This window comes from Oncorhynchus gorbuscha, linkage group LG16, assembly GCF_021184085.1.
Source record: "Oncorhynchus gorbuscha isolate QuinsamMale2020 ecotype Even-year linkage group LG16, OgorEven_v1.0, whole genome shotgun sequence".
Taxonomy (NCBI): domain Eukaryota; kingdom Metazoa; phylum Chordata; class Actinopteri; order Salmoniformes; family Salmonidae; genus Oncorhynchus; species Oncorhynchus gorbuscha.
This window is the reverse complement of record NC_060188.1, coordinates 80,811,645-80,832,061: the sequence shown is the minus strand read 5'-3', so window position 1 is coordinate 80,832,061 and position 20,417 is coordinate 80,811,645. Positions and strand designations below refer to the sequence as shown.

Sequence of the window (20,417 nt, the reverse complement as noted above, 5' to 3'; positions counted from 1 at the left end):
GTGAGATCAACCACTGATGAAGGTGTCCCTCACCATCTATGGACGGCACCACAGTCTTCCTCAGTGCCAGCACCAGCCCCAGAGGTGAACCAAAGAGGAAGAAGTCTGCCACCTCGAAGTCCAGCCTCCCTCCCTCTAGCATGGTACTCCCGCTGGAGCGCCTCGAACCTGAGTCTGTTCTCAATACACTGCTATGGAGACTGGAGAGACAGGGGGAGAGGAGAGAGAGGGAACAGCAAAAGAGTGGCGGGAAAAATAAACAGTAGAAAAGTTCACATTTGATAACAAAGGTCGGTCAATGTAGCTATACCTTGTGCGTGTGTGTCTGACCTGGACAGGAATGCCTGGTGGTGTTTGATGGTGTCTAGTTCGTAGGTGGAGGAGTCGCTGCGTTTGCGAGGCAGCATTCTCTTGGGGTCGTCAGGCCCTGAGCTGCGAGGGATGTCAATGTTACTGCGACTAAGATGGCGACTGCCCTCCAGAGTCGGAGAAGACGGAGAAGACAGAGAGACACTGTTTATTATGATGCCAGGGGAGAGGAGGTCTGTGTCCTGGAGAGACGGAGGAGGAGGGGGAGGTGGAGGGGGAGAGAAAGAGAGGGAGAGGGGGAGAGAGAGGGCACACATAGTTAGTAGCTGTCAGATCTATGCAACAGATCGGACCGGTTTCCCAGACAGAGATTAAGAGAGTTACATTGAAAGTGCATTTTAGTCCTCGAGTAGCCCTGTGGGATGGAATTAAAGGAGACAGAGGTACCTGTACGCTGATGGTGCTGCCTCGTCTACTGCTGTTCTGGCTTTCTGAAACGATCACGTTACTGCTGCACAGCGCATCAAACCCTAGGATACCACCTACACAGTCCCCGATCACACACACCTACAGGAGGAGAGAATACACAGATTTAAATTGAGTACATACAGTACATACAGTGAGCTCCAAAAGTATTGGGACAGTGACACATGTTTTGTTGTTTTGGCTCTGTACTCCAGCACTTTGGATTTGAAATGATACAGTAGCGTTGAGGTTATCATGAATATTGATGAATGAGAAAGTTAAAGACGCACAAACATCATGCAACCAAGACAAGCTCACCTCTCACCATTACTATAAAGTAAAAGGGGAGGTTATCATGAATATTGATGAATGAGAAAGTTACAGACGCACAAACATCATGCCCCCAAGACAAGCTCACCTCTCACCATTACTATAAAGTAAAAGGGGAGGTTATCATGAATATTGATGAATGAGAAAGTTACAGACGCACAAACATCATGCCCCCAAGACAAGCTCACCTCTCACCATTACTATAAAGTAAAAGGGGAGGTTAGCATGAATATTGATGAATGAGAAAGTTACAGACGCACAAACGTCATGCCCCCAAGACAAGCTCACCTCTCACCATTACTATAAAGTAAAAGGGGAGGTTAGCATGTATATTGATGAATGAGAAAGTTACAGACGCACAAACGTCATGCCCCCAAGACAAGCTCACCTCTCACCATTACTATAAAGTAAAAGGGGAGGTTAGCATGTATATTGATGAATGAGAAAGTTACAGACACACAAACGTCATGCCCCCAAGACAAGCTCACCTCTCACCATTACTATAAAGTAAAAGGGGAGGTTAGCATGTATATTGATGAATGAGAAAGTTACAGACGCACAAACATCATGCCCCCAAGACAAGCTCACTTCTCACCATTACTATAAAGTAAAAGGGGAGGTTAGCATGTATATTGATGAATGAGAAAGTTACAGACGCACAAACATCATGCCCCCAAGACAAGCTCACCTCTCACCATTACTATAAAGTAAAAGGGGAGGTTAGCATGTATATTGATGAATGAGAAAGTTACAGACGCACAAACATCATGCCCCCAAGACAAGCTCACCTCTCACCATTACTATAAAGTAAAAGGGAGGTTATCATGAATATTGATGAATGAGAAAGTTACAGACGCACAAACATCATGCCCCCAAGACAAGCTCACCTCTCACCATTACTATAAAGTAAAAGGGGAGGTTAGCATGTATATTGATGAATGAGAAAGTTACAGACGCACAAACATCATGCCCCCAAGACAAGCTCACCTCTCACCATTACTATAAAGTAAAAGGGGAGGTTAGCATTTTTGGGGGGTATGATATTTATGCCTCTGTAACTTTCTCACTCATCATTATTGATGATTCATTCAGGACAATTCATAATCATGGTAGCATCCAAATTCATGTAGAAGTGTTTAGAAACATATTCTTTTCTTATTTACAATAAAAGTGACTCCAAAATGACACAATACATTATTTACCATTCATTTATATTGGGCATAAAATAATCTGAAACACAACCAAAACAAACAGCAAATGCATCCAACAAATACTAAACATTTGACTACTTTTATACACATATAAGTGAATTAGTCCCAATACTTTAGGGAGGAGGACTATGTACAAAAAGTCATTTTTAAACGGATCACTCAATAAGGATGAAAGTACCCTCAAATTAAAGCTGACAGTTTGAACATTAACTGCACAGTCATTGTATCATTTCAATGCTGGAGTACAAATCCAAAACAAATATTTACCACTGTCCCAATACTTTTGGAGCTCACTGTATTGTATAATCAGCAAAAATCACTAACCCCTAAACTTTGACCCCTGACTCCTGCACTGACCTGTCCGGAGAAGGATGCCCCTTCCAAGGACCTGATAAAGTCTCCATACACCTGATTGGCTCTTTGGATGACGGTTGCCACGGCGTCTTGGTACTGCGGAGCGGAAGTGGCCAATAGAGGCAGTGCAGCCAGAGGGATGTGGTCCTGACTGTTGGAAAGGCAGCCCTCATCAAAACTATAGGGACTGAGACTGGACCAGAGAGAGAGGAGCGTGGGTTAGAGTGTGTGTTTGTGTGTGTGTATGCGTGCGTGCGTGTGCTCACTTGGAAACCTGTGTACTCACTTGGAAACCTGTGAAAAGGCGTCGGCACACACCGCCGGGCAGGGAACCATGCGGATGGCAATGCGTCCTAGGGCTGCTGGGTAATGTACTCTCATCACAGTCTCAAATGCTCCACTCAGAGTGTTGACGTCAGCCTGCTTACTACTTGGCTCACCTGGGAGTAATTATGAGTAAATACAAAATTGTTACATTGTCTTTACAAGAATAAATCAAGTGAGAACACTGCTTAAGTGTTTAAGGTAACTGCTTAAGTGTTTACTGTAACTGTTTAAGTGTTTAAAGTAACTGCTTAAGTGTTTAAGGTAACTGTTTAAGTGTTTAAGGTAACTGTTTAAGTGTTTATGGTAACTGTTTAAGTGTTTAAGGTACCTGTTTAAGTGTTTAAGGTAACTGTTTAAGTGTTTAAGGTAACTGTTTAAGTGTTTAAGGTAACTGCTTAAGTGTTTAAGGTAACTGTTTAAGTGTTTAAGGTAACTGTTTAAGTGTTTACTGGAACTGTTTAAGTGTTTAAGGTAACTGTTTAAGTGTTTAAGGTAACTGTTTAAGTGTTTAAGGTAACTGTTTAAGTGTTTATGGTAACTGTTTAAGTGTTTAAGGTAACCTTAAGTTTTAAACTGTGTTTAAGGTAACTGTTTAAGTGTTTAAGGTAACTGTTTAAGTGTTTATGGTAACTGTTTAAGTGTTTACTGTAACTGTTTAAGTGTTTAAGGTAACTGTTTAAGTGTTTACTGGAACTGTTTAAGTGTTTAAGGTAACTGTTTAAGTGTTTACTGGAACTGTTTAAGTGTTTAAGGTAACTGTTTAAGTGTACTGGAACTGTTTAAGTGTTTACTGTAACTGTTTAAGTGTTTAAGGTACCTGTTTAAGTGTTTAAGGTAACTGTTTAGGTGTTTAAGGTAACTGTTTAGGTGTTTAAGGTAACTGTTTAAGTGTTTAAGGTAACTGTTTAAGTGTTTAAGGTAACTGTTTAAGTGTTTAAGGTAACTGTTTAAGTGTTTAAGGTAACTGTTTAAGTAACTGTTTAAGTGTTTAAGGTAACTGTTTAAGTGTTTAAGGTAACTGTTTAAGTGTTTAACTGTAACTGTTTAAGTGTTTAAGGTAACTGTTTAAGTGTTTAAGGTAACTGCTTTTAAGTGTTTAAGGTAACTGTTGTTTAAGGTAACTGTTTAAGGTAACTGTTTAAGGTAACTGCTTAAGTGTTTAAGGTAACTGTTTAAGTGTTTAAGGTAACTGTTTAAGTGTTTACTGGAACTGTTTAAGTGTTTCAGGTAACTGTTTAAGTGTTTAAGGTAACTGTTTAAGTGTTTAAGGTAACTGTTTAAGTGTTTAAGGTAACTGTTTAAGTGTTTAAGTATTACTGTAACTGTTTAAGTGTTTAAGGTAACTGTTTAAGTGTTTAAGGTAACTGTTTAAGTGTTTACTGTAACTGTTTAAGTGTTTAAGGTAACTGTTTAAGTGTTTAAGGTAACTGTTTAAGTGTTTACTGTAACTGTTTAAGTGTTTAAGGTAACTGTTTAAGTGTTTAAGGTACCTGTTTAAGTGTTTAAGGTAACTGTTTAGGTGTTTAAGGTAACTGTTTAAGTGTTTAAGGTAACTGTTTAAGTGTTTAAGGTAACTGTTTAAGTGTCTAAGGTAACTGTTTAAGTGTGTATGGTAACTGTTTAAGTGTTTAAGGTAACTGTTTAAGTGTTTAAGGTAACTGTTTAAGTGTTTACTGTAACTGTTTAAGTGTTTAAGGTAACTGTTTAAGTGTTTAAGGTAACTGCTTAAGTGTTTAAGGTAACTGCTTAAGTGTTTAAGGTAACTGTTTAAGTGTTTAAGGTAACTGCTTAAGTGTTTAAGGTAACTGTTTAAGTGTTTAAGGTAACTGTTTAAGTGTTTACTGGAACTGTTTAAGTGTTTCAGGTAACTGTTTAAGTGTTTAAGGTAACTGTTTAAGTGTTTAAGGTAACTGTTTAAGTGTTTAAGGTAACTGTTTAAGTGTGTATGGTAACTGTTTAAGTGTTTAAGGTAACTGTTTAAGTGTTTAAGGTAACTGTTTAAGTGTTTACTGTAACTGTTTAAGTGTTTAAGGTAACTGTTTAAGTGTTTAAGGTAACTGTTTAAGTGTTTACTGGAACTGTTTAAGTGTTTCAGGTAACTGTTTAAGTGTTTAAGGTAACTGTTTAAGTGTTTAAGGTAACTGTTTAAGTGTTTAAGGTAACTGTTTAAGTGTTTAAGGTAACTGTTTAAGTGTTTAAGGTAACTGTTTAAGTGTTTAAGGTAACTGTTTAAGTGTTTAAGGTAACTGTTTAAGTGTTTAAGGTAACTGCTTAAGTGTTTAAGGTAACTGTTTAAGTGTTTAAGGTAACTGCTTAAGTGTTTAAGGAACTGTTTAAGTGTTTAAGGTAACTGTTTAAGTGTTTACTGTAACTGTTTAAGTGTTGTCCACTTTATAAAAATAGTTCTTATATTGTATACCTGCTCCAGTGTCTAATATGTTACCCCCGTGAAGAACCAGAACCAGAACGTGGATCTTGGAGGGCGTCAGACACTGCTGAGACGACCCATCCTACAGGATAAAGAGGAGGAGAGATGGTGGACACTGATTATTATTATTTTGTAGCTCAGTTGGTAGAGCATGGTGCTTGTAACGCCATGGTAGTGGGTTCTACTGTATGCACACTTTGCTAAATGGTATATAGAGTATATATGTGATGGAGCACAATGGAGCACAATGAAGTAAACAATGGCATGGATTTTTTAAATAAAAAATAAAACAACATATTTTCACAGCCTACAGCAATGTTCCCTCTAATTTTTTTCAGCATTGAGCAAATTTTAGGTCTGATGGGCGCAACATTGTGGAAATTCTGTGCAACATCTAACATCTGCTTTTACTGTGAACACTGAGGCTGTACCCACTTTAAGTTACTGTGAACACTGAGGCTGTACCCACTTTAAGTTACTGTGAACACTGAGGCTGTACCCACTTTAAGTTACTGTGAACACAGGCTGTACCCACTTTAAGTTACTGTGAACACAGGCTGTACCCACTTTAAGTTACTGTGAACACTGAGGCTGTACCCAATTTAAGTTACTGTGAACACAGGCTGTACCCACTTTTAAGTTACTGTGAACACAGGCTGTACCCACTTTAAGTTACTGTGAACACTGAGGCTGTACCCACTTTAAGTTACTGTGAACACAGGCTGTACCCACTTTTAAGTTACTGTGAACACAGGCTGTACCCACTTTAAGTTACTGTGAACACTGAGGCTGTACCCACTTTAAGTTACTGTGAACACTGAGGCTGTACCCACTTTAAGTTACTGTGAACACTGAGGCTGTACCCACTTTAAGTTACTGTGAACACAGGCTGTACCCACTTTTAAGTTACTGTGAACACTGAGGCTGTACCCACTTTAAGTTACTGTGAACACTGAGGCTGTACCCACTTTAAGTTACTGTGAACACTGAGGCTGTACACACTTGAAGTTACTGTGAACATGGAGCCTGTACCCACTTTAAAGTACAGTTTTAACAGTGACCAAGTACGCTACCGTGGCTATTTGATCATAATGTAAGCCTACCAGAGTGGCCTACCATCAAAAATAATGGAGAAAATGCATCCCACAACATTTTAACGGCCGGATGTGATGCAGTCTGGATTCGAATCAGGTACTGCAGTGGCACCTCTTGCACTGTAATGCAGTGTCTTAGACCCCTGCGCTAATCAGGAGCCCATTCCATGAGACTTTTGAAAAAACATGCAGGGCTTGACATTAACCTGTTTATCCACTTGTCCTTTAGACAAGGAGGTGACTGAAAATGTTGTTTTGTTGTTCGATGCAAGAAACCACTTTACAAAATAAAATGTGTCATTATTCCCATACTATTATTACAGAAAATCAGACACATTATGCTACCCTCTGTCTATTGGCTACTTATTTTATTCAAGCCTATCTCAAAATACAACACTGCCTCTTTAAGACAAAAAATTCTTTACCTGACTGTCTTTCAAAGATGTCTAGAAATGTACAGAGCATTCGGAAGCTATTCAGACACCTTGACTTTTTCCACATTTAGTTACATTACAGCCTTATTCTAAAATATATATATATTTACATTTCCCTTGTCAAACTACACACAATACCCCATAACAACAAAGCGAAAACAGGTTTTTAGAAATGTTGCATAAGTATTCAGACCCTTTGCTATGAGACTCAAAACCGGGCTCCATTGATCATCCTTGAGATGTTTCTACAACTTGATAGGAGTCCACCTGTGGTAAATTAAATTGATTGGACATGATTTGGAAAGGCACACATCTGTCTATATGAGGTCCCACAGTTGACAGTGCATGTCTGAGAAAAAACTATGCCATGAGGTTGAAGGAATTCTCCTTAGAGCTCAGAGACAGGATTGTGTCGAGGCACAGACCTGGGGAGGGGTGCCCAAACATATCTGAAGTATTGAAGGTACCCAAGAACACAATGGTCTTCATCATTCTTAAATGGATGAAGTTTGGAACCACCAAGACTCTTCCTAGAGCTGACCATCCGGCCAAACTGAGCAATTGGGGGAGAAGGGCCTTGGTCAGCGAGGTGACCAAGAACAATATGGTCACTCTGACAGAGCTCCAGAGTTCCTCTGTGGAGATGGGATAACCTTCCAGAAGGACAACCATCTCTGCAGCACTCCACCAATCATCCACCATTTATGGTAGTGTCCAGACGAAAGCTTCTTCTCAGTAAAAGGCACATGACAGCATGGTTGGAGTTTGCCAAAAGCCACCTAAAGGACTCTCAGACGATGAGAAACAAGATTCTCTGGCCTGATGAAACCGAGAATGAACTCTTTGGCCTGAATGCCAAGCATCACGTCTGGCGGAAACCTGGCACCATCCCTACGGTGAAGCATGGTGGTGGCAGCATCATGCTGTGGGATTTTTTTTAACGGCAGGGATTGGGAGACTAGTCAGGATCGAGGGGAAAGATGAACAGAGCAAAGTACAGAGAGATCCTTGATGAAAACCTGCTCCAGAGCGCTCAGGGCCTCAGACTGGGGTGAAGGTTCACCTTCCAACAAGACAATGACCTTAAGACAACGTAGGAGTGGCTTTGCGATAAGTCTCTGAATATCCGTGAGTGGCCCAGCCACAGCCCGGACTTAAACCCAACCGAACATCTCTGGAGAGACCTGAAAATAGCTGTCCAGTAACGCTCCCCATCAAACCTGAAAGAGCTTGAGAGGATCTGCAGAGAAAAATGGGAGAAACTTCCCAAATACAGGTGTGCCATGCTTCTAGCATCATACCCAAGAAGACTCAAAGCTACAATCGCTGCCAAAGGTGCTTCAACATAGTACTGAGTAAATGGTCTGTGTACTTATGTGTGATATTTCCATTGATTATTTTTAATACATTTGCAAACATTTCTAAAAGCCTGTTTTCGTTTTGTCATTATAGGGTATTGTGTGTAGAATGATGAGAGAAAAAACGATTTAATCGATTTTAGAATAAAACTGTAACGTAATAAAATGTGGAAAAAGTCAAGGCGTCTGAACACTTTCCAAATGCACTGTACCCGTTTTGTGCTCTTGTAGGAAGCAATCAGCTGGGGCGGCAGGTAGCCTAGTGGTTAGAGCGTTGGTCCAGTAACCGAAAGGTTGCAAGATTGAATCCCTGAGCTGACAAGGTAAAAATCTGTCATTCTGCCCCTGAACGAGGCGGTTAACCCACTGTTCCTAGGCTGTCATTTTAAATAAGAATGTGTTCTTAACTGACTTGCCTAGTTAAATAAATGTTACTAAAAAAAGCACTCCCATATTGCTCACTACAAATTATATAAACTCAGCAAAAAAAGAAACATCCCTTTTTCAGGACCTTGTCTTTCAAAGATAATTTGTAAAAATCCAAATAACTTCACAGATCTTCATTGTATATGGTTTAAACACTGTTTTCAATGCTTGTTCAATGAACCATAAACTATTAATTAACATGCACCCGTGGAACGGTCGTTAAGACACTAACAGCACCAGCCATACTGCTCGTTCTGTGCGTGATTTCCTGCAAGACAGGAATGTCAGTGTTCTGCCACGGCCAGCGAAGAGCCCGGATCTCAATCCCATTGAGCACGTCTGGGACCTGATGGATCGGAGGGTGAGGGCTAGGGCCATTCCCCCCAGAAATGTCCGGAAACTTGCAGGTGCCTTGGTGGAAGAATGGGGTCATCTCACAGCAAGAACTGGCAAATCTGGTGCAGTCCATGAGGAGGAGATGCACTGCAGCTGATAGCCACAGCAGATACTGACTGTTACCTTTGATTTTGACCCCCCCTTTGTTCAGGGACACATTATTGTCACGACTTCCACCGAAGTCGTTTCCTCCCCTTGTTTGGGTGGCGTTCGGCGTCGGTCTTCTAGCCATCGTCTAGCCTTCTACCCATATTCTGTTGTATTTTTATGCCGTTGGTTTCTGGATTAAACTGCTCCGGCTATTACCTAGTTCTGCTCTCCTGCGTCTGACTTCCCCGCCACCAGCTACGCACCCCTTTACAATTATTCCATTTCTGTTAGTCACATGTCTTTGGAACTTGTTCCGTTTATATCTCAGTTGTTGAATCTTGTTATGTTCACACTTGTTATACTTACACATGTTAAGTTTGCTGAAAATAAACGCAGTTGACAGTGAGAGGACGTTTCTTTTTTTGTTGAGTTTATAACTGGGCTAATAACTCACTAACTAGCAAAGGATATGAACAACATTTTCACACGTGGCTACATGCAGCTCTTACTTTAAACTCAAAACAAGCGCATCTACTCACGACCACAGCTGTAAACACAGTCTAGTTCAAAGTAAATGGCACGGATCCATTTATGGCAATGGTCTATTTGCATATAGGCCTGCTGCAGCTCTGATTGGTTATGCCACACTGGTCTGTGTAGAGTATGGGCTGAGTCATGCTCAATAGAATCCTACTCCAATGCCTACAACAAAATCTCTATCATGTTTCGGTCTGTTTTACTGAAAGTGGCTAATATTGTGTTGATTCGATCACAATTGCCATAGTAAAGGGAAAGGTTGATAGTTTTAAATAACTGGGAAAACTCTACAAAGTTGAGTGAAGTTCAATCTTGTGCTTGTCTCTGTTGGCTGATATTTCTTCTGCGCCCTGCACACCAGTCTCTAGACTACTGAGCACCCGCACACGGGCGCAGGTTAGAGGGAACATTGGCCTACAGTATGATCTGAGTGACCTAACACAACACCCTACACGAACAAAAATATCCAGTTGTTTTTCCGGTAACTTACTGGCAGCCATTTACCTGCAATTTACTGTATAAAAAAGTACAGTATGTTACTGTAATTTCCAAAGAAACTTTGGTTTAACAGTTGACAATAACTTACAAGTAACTGGATTCCAGTAAGTTACCATAAACACAACAGGATTTGTTTTACCTTGTCCTACTGGGAACCTACTCACACCACAGGGCATTGGACTTCTAAAGGCTACCTCTGAACCTCAGAGGTTAAAGGTCAGACTTACAGCTGGTCGTCTGTGGGACCTGACAGTGGAACGACGTCTCCGTTTACTAGAGACGTGACGCTGGACACAGAGTGGATAACACATTGAGATGATGTGTGTGCATGTTTGTGTATGTGTGTGTGTCTGTGTGTGTGCGTGTGTGCCTGTGTGTGTGCCTGTGTGTATTTGTGTGTGTCTGTTTGTATTTGTGTGTGCCTGTGTGTATTTGTGTGTGTGTCTGTGTGTACTTGTGTGTGTCTGTGTGTGTGCCTGTGTGGTGTCTACGTGTCTGTATCAGAGAGACGTGCCGCTGAACACAAAGCGCAACAACAAACATTCATATAATATGTGTGTGTGTGATCCCCAGGGACACTGTGACGTTCTCTCTCCCCCTGGGATCAGCTTCAGACAACTTTACCAAGTCAACTGTTCCAGTACCAAAGACGTACAGTTCAACTGCAAACATTGCTGTTCATGTATTGTTATGAAATGTTGTTAAGAACTTGTGATTCTATAGTAAGTAATCCTCTGTGAGAATCTCATGTCGTTGTTTACCTGGTCTGTGAGAACCTCACAATGATGTTTACTCTTGTCTGTGATGGATTCTGGGTACTAACTCTTAAACGATTGCAGGGAAAGTGATCACATGGTAGGCATTGATAAAGGGAGAGAGCCATGGATTAGTGATGAAGGGGGTCGAGGTCAGGTCAGGTCACGTTAAGGGAGAAGAAAAAGTGTATTGCCCGTATCAAGTATTTTCCTGTCTAGCAATTAGCGAGGAGGAGACATATACCACCACTATTGTAACCATGTCTTTGTCGATTCAGCTGTTCGATCCTTTGGAAAGAATAAACTTGGTTTAAGCTTTCACAGTGTCCGTTGAGTTCTTACTCTAATAATTAGAATCTAACATCTGTGAGAACCTCATGTCGTTGTTTACCAGGTCTGTGAGAACCTCATGAATACTCTCATACAGTCTTCATACTGTAGCTACAGTGGAAGCATACCTCAATCAGTCGTTCCTCACTACTGGTTACTGTATAGTCTTCACCCGACTCCTGATACAGGTTCTCTGTAAATACACATACACACACACAGACAGACACGAAGACAAACAAATGTGAAAACACACACACACACGATTAACTTTCATTAAACAAATTAACTTCCTGAAGGACGAGATTGGATATGAAGATCTGAAATATAAATGAGTAACGGAACGTGTGTGTGCTTGTGTGTGTGCTCCTACCCTGGCCTTCGTCTGTCTCTGTAGTCTCTATCTTGTCCATCAGGTCGTTGGAACTCCACTTGTTCATCTCCTTGGCATGTAATAACATCTCCTCATCTCCAGAGAAGTCCTCTGAAGAGACAGACACAGCATAACATCAGCATTACATTAGTATAACATCACTATAAAATTAGTATTACGTCAGCATACCATCAGTATAACATCAGCACAACATCAGTATAACATCAGTATATCATCTATATCATCAGTATAACATCGGCACAACATCAGCACAACATCAGTATAACATCAGCACAACATCAGTATAACATCAGCATACCATCAGCACAACATCAGTATAACATCAGCACAACATCAGTATAACATCAGCACAACATTAGCACAACATCAGTATAACATCAGCACAACATCAGTATAACATCAGCATACCATCAGCACAACATCAGTATAACATCAGTATATCATCTATATCATCAGTATAACATCAGCACAACATCAGCACAACATCAGCACAACATCAGTATAACATCAGCACAACATCAGTATAACATCAGTATAACATCAGCATACCATCAGTATAACATCAGCACAACATCAGTATAACATCAGTATGTCATCTATATCATCAGTATAACATCAGCACAACATCAGTATAACATCAGCACAACATCAGTATAACATCAGTATAACATCAGCATACCATCAGTATAACATCAGCACAACATCAGTATAACATCAGTATATCATCTATATCATCAGTATAACATCAGCACAACATCAGTATAACATCAGTATAACATCAGCATACCATCAGTATAACATCAGCACAATATCAGTATAACATCAGTATATCATCTATATCATCAGTATAACATCGGCACAACATCAGCACAACATCAGTATAACATCAGCACAACATCAGTATAACATCAGCATACCATCAGCGCAACATCAGTATAACATCAGCACAACATCAGTATAACATCAGCACAACATTAGCACAACATCAGTATAACATCAGCACAACATCAGTATAACATCAGCATACCATCAGCACAACATCAGTATAACATCAGTATATCATCTATATCATCAGTATAACATCAGCACAACATCAGCACAACATCAGTATAACATCAGCACAACATCAGTATAACATCAGTATAACATCAGCATACCATCAGTATAACATCAGCACAACATCAGTATAACATCAGTATATCATCTATATCATCAGTATAACATCGGCACAACATCAGCACAACATCAGTATAACATCAGCACAACATCAGTATAACATCAGTATAACATCAGCATACCATCAGTATAACATCAGCACAACATCAGTATAACATCAGTATATCATCTATATCATCAGTATAACATCGGCACAACATCAGCACAACATCAGTATAACATTAGCATAACATCAGTATAACATCAGTATATCATCAGCATAACATCAGTATAACATCAGCGTAACATCAGTATAACATCAGCATAACATCAGCATAACATCAGCACAACATCAGTATAACATCAGTATAACATCAGTATAACATCAGTATACCATCAGCACAACATCAGTATAACATCAGCATACCATCAGCACAACATCAGTATAACATCAGCACAACATCAGTATAACATCAGCACAACATTAGCACAACATCAGTATAACATCAGTATAACATCAGTATAACATCAGCATACCATCAGTATAACATCAGCACAACATCAGTATAACATCAGTATATCATCTATATCATCAGTATAACATCGGCACAACATCAGCACAACATCAGTATAACATCAGCACAACATCAGTATAACATCAGTATAACATCAGCATACCATCAGTATAACATCAGCACAACATCAGTATAACATCAGTATATCATCTATATCATCAGTATAACATCGGCACAACATCAGCACAACATCAGTATAACATTAGCATAACATCAGTATAACATCAGTATATCATCAGCATAACATCAGTATAACATCAGCGTAACATCAGTATAACATCAGCATAACATCAGCATAACATCAGCACAACATCAGTATAACATCAGTATAACATCAGTATAACATCAGTATACCATCAGCACAACATCAGTATAACATCAGCATACCATCAGCACAACATCAGTATAACATCAGCACAACATTAGCACAACATCAGTATAACATCAGCACAACATCAGTATAACATCAGCATACCATCAGCACAACATCAGTATAACATCAGTATATCATCTATATCATCAGTATAACATCGGCACAACATCAGCACAACATCAGTATAACATCAGCACAACATCAGTATAACATCAGTATAACATCAGCATACCATCAGTATAACATCAGCACAACATCAGTATAACATCAGTATATCATCTATATCATCAGTATAACGTTGGCACAACATCAGCACAACATCAGCACAACATCAGTATAACATCAGCACAACATCAGTATAACATCAGTATAACATCAGCATACCATCAGTATAACATCAGCACAACATCCGTATAACATCAGTATATCATCTATATCATCAGTATAACATCGGCACAACATCAGCACAACATCAGTATAACATTAGCATAACATCAGTATAACATCAGTATAACATCAGCATAACATCAGCATAACATCAGTACAACATCAGTATAACATCAGTATATCATCAGCACAACATCAGTATAACATCAGCATAACATCAGTATAACATCAGCGTAACATCAGTATAACATCAGCATAACATCAGCACAACATCAGTATAACATCAGTATAACATCAGCACAACATCAGTATAACATCAGTATATCATCAGCACAACATCAGTATAACATCAGTTGAACATTAGCATAACATCAGTTCAACATCAGTTCAACATTAGCATATCAGTATAACATCAGTTCAACATCAGTTCAACATCAGTACAACATCAGTATAACATCAGTATATCATCAGCACAACATCAGTATAACATCAGCATAACATCAGTATAACATCAGCGTAACATCAGTATAACATCAGCATAACATCAGCACAACATCAGTATAACATCAGTATAACATCAGCACAACATCAGTATAACATCAGTATATCATCAGCACAACATCAGTATAACATCAGTTGAACATTAGCATAACATCAGTTCAACATCAGTTCAACATTAGCATATCAGCATAACATCAGTATAACATCAGTAATTATTGTAGTTGTAATAACAGTAATATAACAACATTTAATGACATGGAATAACATTTAATAATGGAATAACATATCGTTGTCAGACAAATCTTCTGATGAGATAGATATAACATCAGTATGAGCTGATAGTAGTTACTGTAGTCACTGTAATAACTGTTTGTAATAACATGTAATAGCATACCGGGAGCATCGAAGAACTCGTCGTCAGTGCTGTCCTCTGAGTCACGAGCGATACTCTGCATCCGCCACTCTGAGATGTTCTGGTTCACAGGACTTCCTGTGTGTGTGAGAGGGGGGGGGGGGTAACGAGATAGGACTAATCTTTGTATCTGTGCCATTATAGATTATAGCGTCTGTGACAGCATGGGCAGAGCCATTAAGGAAATCTCTATTTTGAAGTAGTCAATTATCTTCTTTATGATTAGCTGATCCCTCCTGATGACCCGGTTGGACATGACTCCAACAGGGTAGGTTGGACATGACTCCAACAGGGTCACCAGGAGGGATCATCCAATGAAGTTGGAAGTCCCACCCAGTTGATTACATTAAAATGGTGGAAGCCCTCAATGTCGCTGCCCATGCTAACACAGCCTTTTGGCCACTAGAGGCCTCCATCATTCTCTATGGTGAGGGCACTATTCTCTCATGTTTGTTGGGTCAAGTGAAACTCCTGCTAGGGAAATGTCTTGTAGAGTAGCAGTGATGTTTATAAGCTCCACCTTGTCCACTTAAAAAGTGTCTAGGGTCTAGGGGTTGATTTGAGATTTGTAAAATTAAAGGCTTTTCCCACTCACCTCCTCTCTTCGAAGATCTATTAGACGACCTGGATGAAGTTGACCACTGCTTGGTGAGCTCTCCACGCGTATGTAACGTATCTCCCAGCCCTGCCCTTCCTCCCTCCACCTCTCCCCCGTCCCGCAGGGCCCCCTCCAAGTCCCGGTCAGGTGTGACGGGGGTCCTGTTGGACTCTGCTGCGCACTCCTCGGTGTCACTGAGGCTATACTGGGCCATCTTCGTGGCCAGGGCTAGCTGGGTCTCCAGCTCCAGCTGTCTGATGTCCTCTATGGTCAGACCATACCATTCATCCTGCCAGCACCACGCCTGCCGGTGGGCACGCACCATCACCTTACGCAGGCCTGCAGAGAGGAGAAGACAGGTTAGTATCATAACGAACTAATTAACTAACTAGCTAACTAACTAACTAATCATCCATCACCTTACACAGGCCTGCAGGGAGGAGAGGACAAGTTAGTATCATAACTAACTAATTAACTAACTAGCTAACTAACTAATCGTCCATCACCTTACACAGGCCTGCAGGGAGGAGAGGACAAGTTAGTATCATAACTAACTAACTAACTAGCTAACTAACTAACTAATCATCCATCACCTTACACAGGCCTGGGGGGAGGAGAGGACAGGTTAGTATCATAACTAACTAACTAACTAACTAACTAACTAACTAACTAACTAACTAACTAACTAACTAATCATCCATCACCTTACACAGGCCTGAAGAGAGGAGAGGACAGGTTAGTATCATAACGAACTAACTAACTAACTAACTAACTAACTAACTAACTAACTAACTAACTAACTAACTAATCGTCCATCACCTTACACAGGCCTGGGGGGAGGAGAGGACAGGTTAGTATCATAACTAACTAACTAACTAATTAACTAACTAATCATCATCACCTTACACAGGCCTGGGGGGAGGAGAGGACAGGTTAGTATCATAACTAACTAACTAACTAATTAACTAACTAATCATCCATCACCTTACACAGGCCTGGGGGGAGGAGGGGACAGGTTAGTATCATAACTAACTAACTAACTAACTAACTAATCATCCATCACCTTACACGGGCCTGGGGGGAGGAGAGGACAGGTTAGTATCATAACTAACTAACTAACTAATCATCCATCACCTTACACAGGCCTGGGGGGGAGGAGGGGACAAGTTAGTATCATAACTAACTAACTAACTAGCTAACTAACTAACTAACTAATCATCCATCACCTTACACAGGCCTGGGGGGAGGAGAGGACAGGTTAGTATCATAACTAACTAACTAACTAGCTAACTAACTAACTAACTAACTAACTAATAATCCATCACCTTACACAGGCCTGGGGGGGGGGACAGGTTAGTCATAACAACTAACTAACTAACTAACTAACTAACTAACTAACTAACTAACTAATTAACTAATCATCCATCACCTTACACAGGCCTGGGGGGAGGAGAGGACAAGTTAGTATCATAACTAACTAACTAATTAATTAACTAATCATCCATCACCTTACACAGGCCTGGGGGGAGGAGAGGACAGGTTAGTATCATAACTAACTAATCATCCATCACCTTACACAGGCCTGGGGGGAGGAGAGGACAAGTTAGTATCATAACTAACTAACTAATTAATTAACTAATCATCCATCACCTTACACAGGCCTGGGGGGGAGGAGGGGACAAGTTAGTATCATAACTAACTAACTAGCTAACTAACTAACTAATCATCCATCACCTTACACAGGCCTGGGGGGAGGAGAGGACAGGTTAGTATCATAACTAACTAACTAACTAACTAACTAACTAACTAACTAACTAACTAACTAACTAACTAACTAACTAACTAACTAACTAATCATCCATCACCTTACACAGGCCTGAAGAGAGGAGAGGACAGGTTAGTATCATAACGAACTAATTAACTAACTAACTAACTAACTAACTAATTAACTAATCGTCCATCACCTTACACAGGCCTGGGGGGAGGAGAGGACAGGTTAGTATCATAACTAACTAACTAACTAATTAACTAACTAATCATCCATTACCTTACACAGGCCTGGGGGGAGGAGAGGACAGGTTAGTATCATAACTAACTAACTAACTAACTAATCATCCATCACCTTACACAGGCCTGGGGGGGAGGAGGGGACAAGTTAGTATCATAACTAACTAACTAACTAGCTAACTAACTAACTAATCATCCATCACCTTACACAGGCCTGGGGGGAGGAGAGGACAGGTTAGTATCATAACTAACTAACTAACTAACTAGCTAGCTAACTAACTAACTAATCATCCATCACCTTACACAGGCCTGGGGGGAGGAGAGGACAAGTTAGTATCATAACTAACTAACTAATTAATTAACTAATCATCCATCACCTTACACAGGCCTGGGGGGAGGAGAGGACAAGTTAGTATCATAACTAACTAATCATCCATCACCTTACACAGGCCTGGGGGGAGGAGAGGACAAGTTAGTATCATAACTAACTAACTAATTAATTAACTAATCATCCATCACCTTACACAGGCCTGGGGGGGAGGAGGGGACAAGTTAGTATCATAACTAACTAACTAACTAGCTAACTAACTAACTAATCATCCATCACCTTACACAGGCCTGGGGGGAGGAGAGGACAAGTTAGTATCATAACTAACTAACTAACTAACTAACTAACTAACTAACTAACTAACTAACTAACTAATCATCCATCACCTTACACAGGCCTGGGGGGAGGAGGGGACAGGTTAGTATCATAACTAACTAACTAACTAACTAACTAACTAACTAACTAATCATCCATCACCTTACACAGGCCTGGGGGGAGGAGGGGACAGGTTAGTATCATAACTAACTAACTAACTAACTAACTAACTAACTAACTAATTAACTAATCATCCATCACCTTACACAGGCCTGGGGGGAGGAGAGGACAAGTTAGTATCATAACTAACTAACTAATTAATTAACTAATCATCCATCACCTTACACAGGCCTGGGGGGAGGAGAGGACAGGTTAGTATCATAACTAACTAATCATCCATCACCTTACACAGGCCGCAGGGAGGAGAGGACAAGTTAGTATCATAACTAACTAACTAACTAACTAACTAATTAACTAATCATCCATCACCTTACACAGGCCTGGGGGGAGGAGCGGACAAGTTAGTATCATAACTAACTAACTAACTAGCTAACTAATCATCCATCACCTTACACAGGCCTGGGGGGAGGAGAGGACAGGTTAGTATCATAACTAACTAACTAACTAGCTAACTAATCATCCATCACCTTACACAGGCCTGGGGGGAGGAGAGGACAGGTTAGTATCATAACTAACTAACTAACTAACTAACTAACTAACTAACTAACTAACTAACTAACTAACTAACTAACTAACTAATCATCCATCACCTTACACAGGCCTGGGGGGAGGAGAGGACAGGTTAGTATCATAACTAACTAACTAACTAACTAACTAACTAACTAACTAACTAACTAACTAACTAATCATCCATCACCTTACACAGGCCTGGGGGGAGGAGGGGACAAGTTAGTATCATAACTAACTAACTAACTAGCTAACTAACTAACTAATCATCCATCACCTTACACAGGACTGGGGGAGGAGAGGAATACGAAGGGCAGGACATTAATAACATTATCACAGACATTTCTTTCAATTCCAAACAATTTCATGATTCACCTCTCTCTTTCTCTCAGTACCCATCAATCATGCATACGTTCATTAGAAATACACTAATGAACCTGTCAATCCTAATGTACTGATCAAGCACCATGCAGGAACAACACACAGAGCAGTCACACACTCAATACAGTACACACACACACACACACACACTGTATACACACAACATGTACTACTACTAAGTTAACAGTGATCAGTCAGGCTTGAAATCTCACACCAGCAGCAGAGCGTAAGGAGATGGAAAGTTAGCCAGGTGTCTCCAGCAATAATCAACTAACTCTAAATGGGCTACTGTACAGGAAAACACGCATGCACGCACACACACACACACACACACACACACACACACACACACACACACACACACACACACACACACACACACACACACACACACACACACACACACACACACACACACACACACACACACACACACACACACACACACACACACACACACAGTACCTACCAACATCGTGTATGAAGCGTTCTATCTTGGACTGCATGCCCCAGTATCTGAACTCCACCTTGCAGAGCTTGTAGGCACACATGACCGGGTTCTGGGTGGGGTTCTGGTTGATCATTTCGATCCAGTCGTCAGTCAGTGGTCCTCGCTGGGTTTTCACCGATACATACAGCTTAGGGTCCTCCTCAACCAGGTACTCATGGGGCGCAATGTAATCCTTCACAATATCAATGGGGTCTGGGGGATGAACACACAATCACACTGTCAGTACAGGGCACAGACCACAATGAGCCATGTAGTGAATTCTGGATGGTTACTTTTTGGAGTGAATGGGTTTGGAGGGAACCAGAATAGAACTAAAAAAAGCATAGACCTTTAAAACCATGGCTAAGAGCCACTAGAGGTCTCTGCTGTATACAGCTGGCTAAGAGCCACTAGAGATCCCTGCTGTATACAGCTGGCTAAGAGCCACTAGAGGTCCCTGCTGTCTACAGCTGGC

At 40.5% G+C, this 20,417-nt stretch overlaps 1 protein-coding gene across 1 annotated transcript in view; it reads right to left on the bottom strand.

The window, feature by feature from the left end:
* LOC123999533 (membrane-associated phosphatidylinositol transfer protein 2-like) overlaps nucleotides 1-20,417 on the bottom strand; it is a 100,172-nt gene that overhangs the window by 23,209 nt on the left and 56,546 nt on the right. The window contains 12 exon segments of the mRNA XM_046305415.1: nucleotides 34-200; nucleotides 331-551; nucleotides 757-876; nucleotides 2,673-2,862; nucleotides 2,956-3,109; nucleotides 5,416-5,506; nucleotides 10,485-10,544; nucleotides 11,471-11,535; nucleotides 11,713-11,823; nucleotides 15,119-15,214; nucleotides 15,732-16,073; nucleotides 19,922-20,155. Coding sequence (XP_046161371.1) covers nucleotides 34-200; nucleotides 331-551; nucleotides 757-876; nucleotides 2,673-2,862; nucleotides 2,956-3,109; nucleotides 5,416-5,506; nucleotides 10,485-10,544; nucleotides 11,471-11,535; nucleotides 11,713-11,823; nucleotides 15,119-15,214; nucleotides 15,732-16,073; nucleotides 19,922-20,155 — 1,851 coding nt within the window.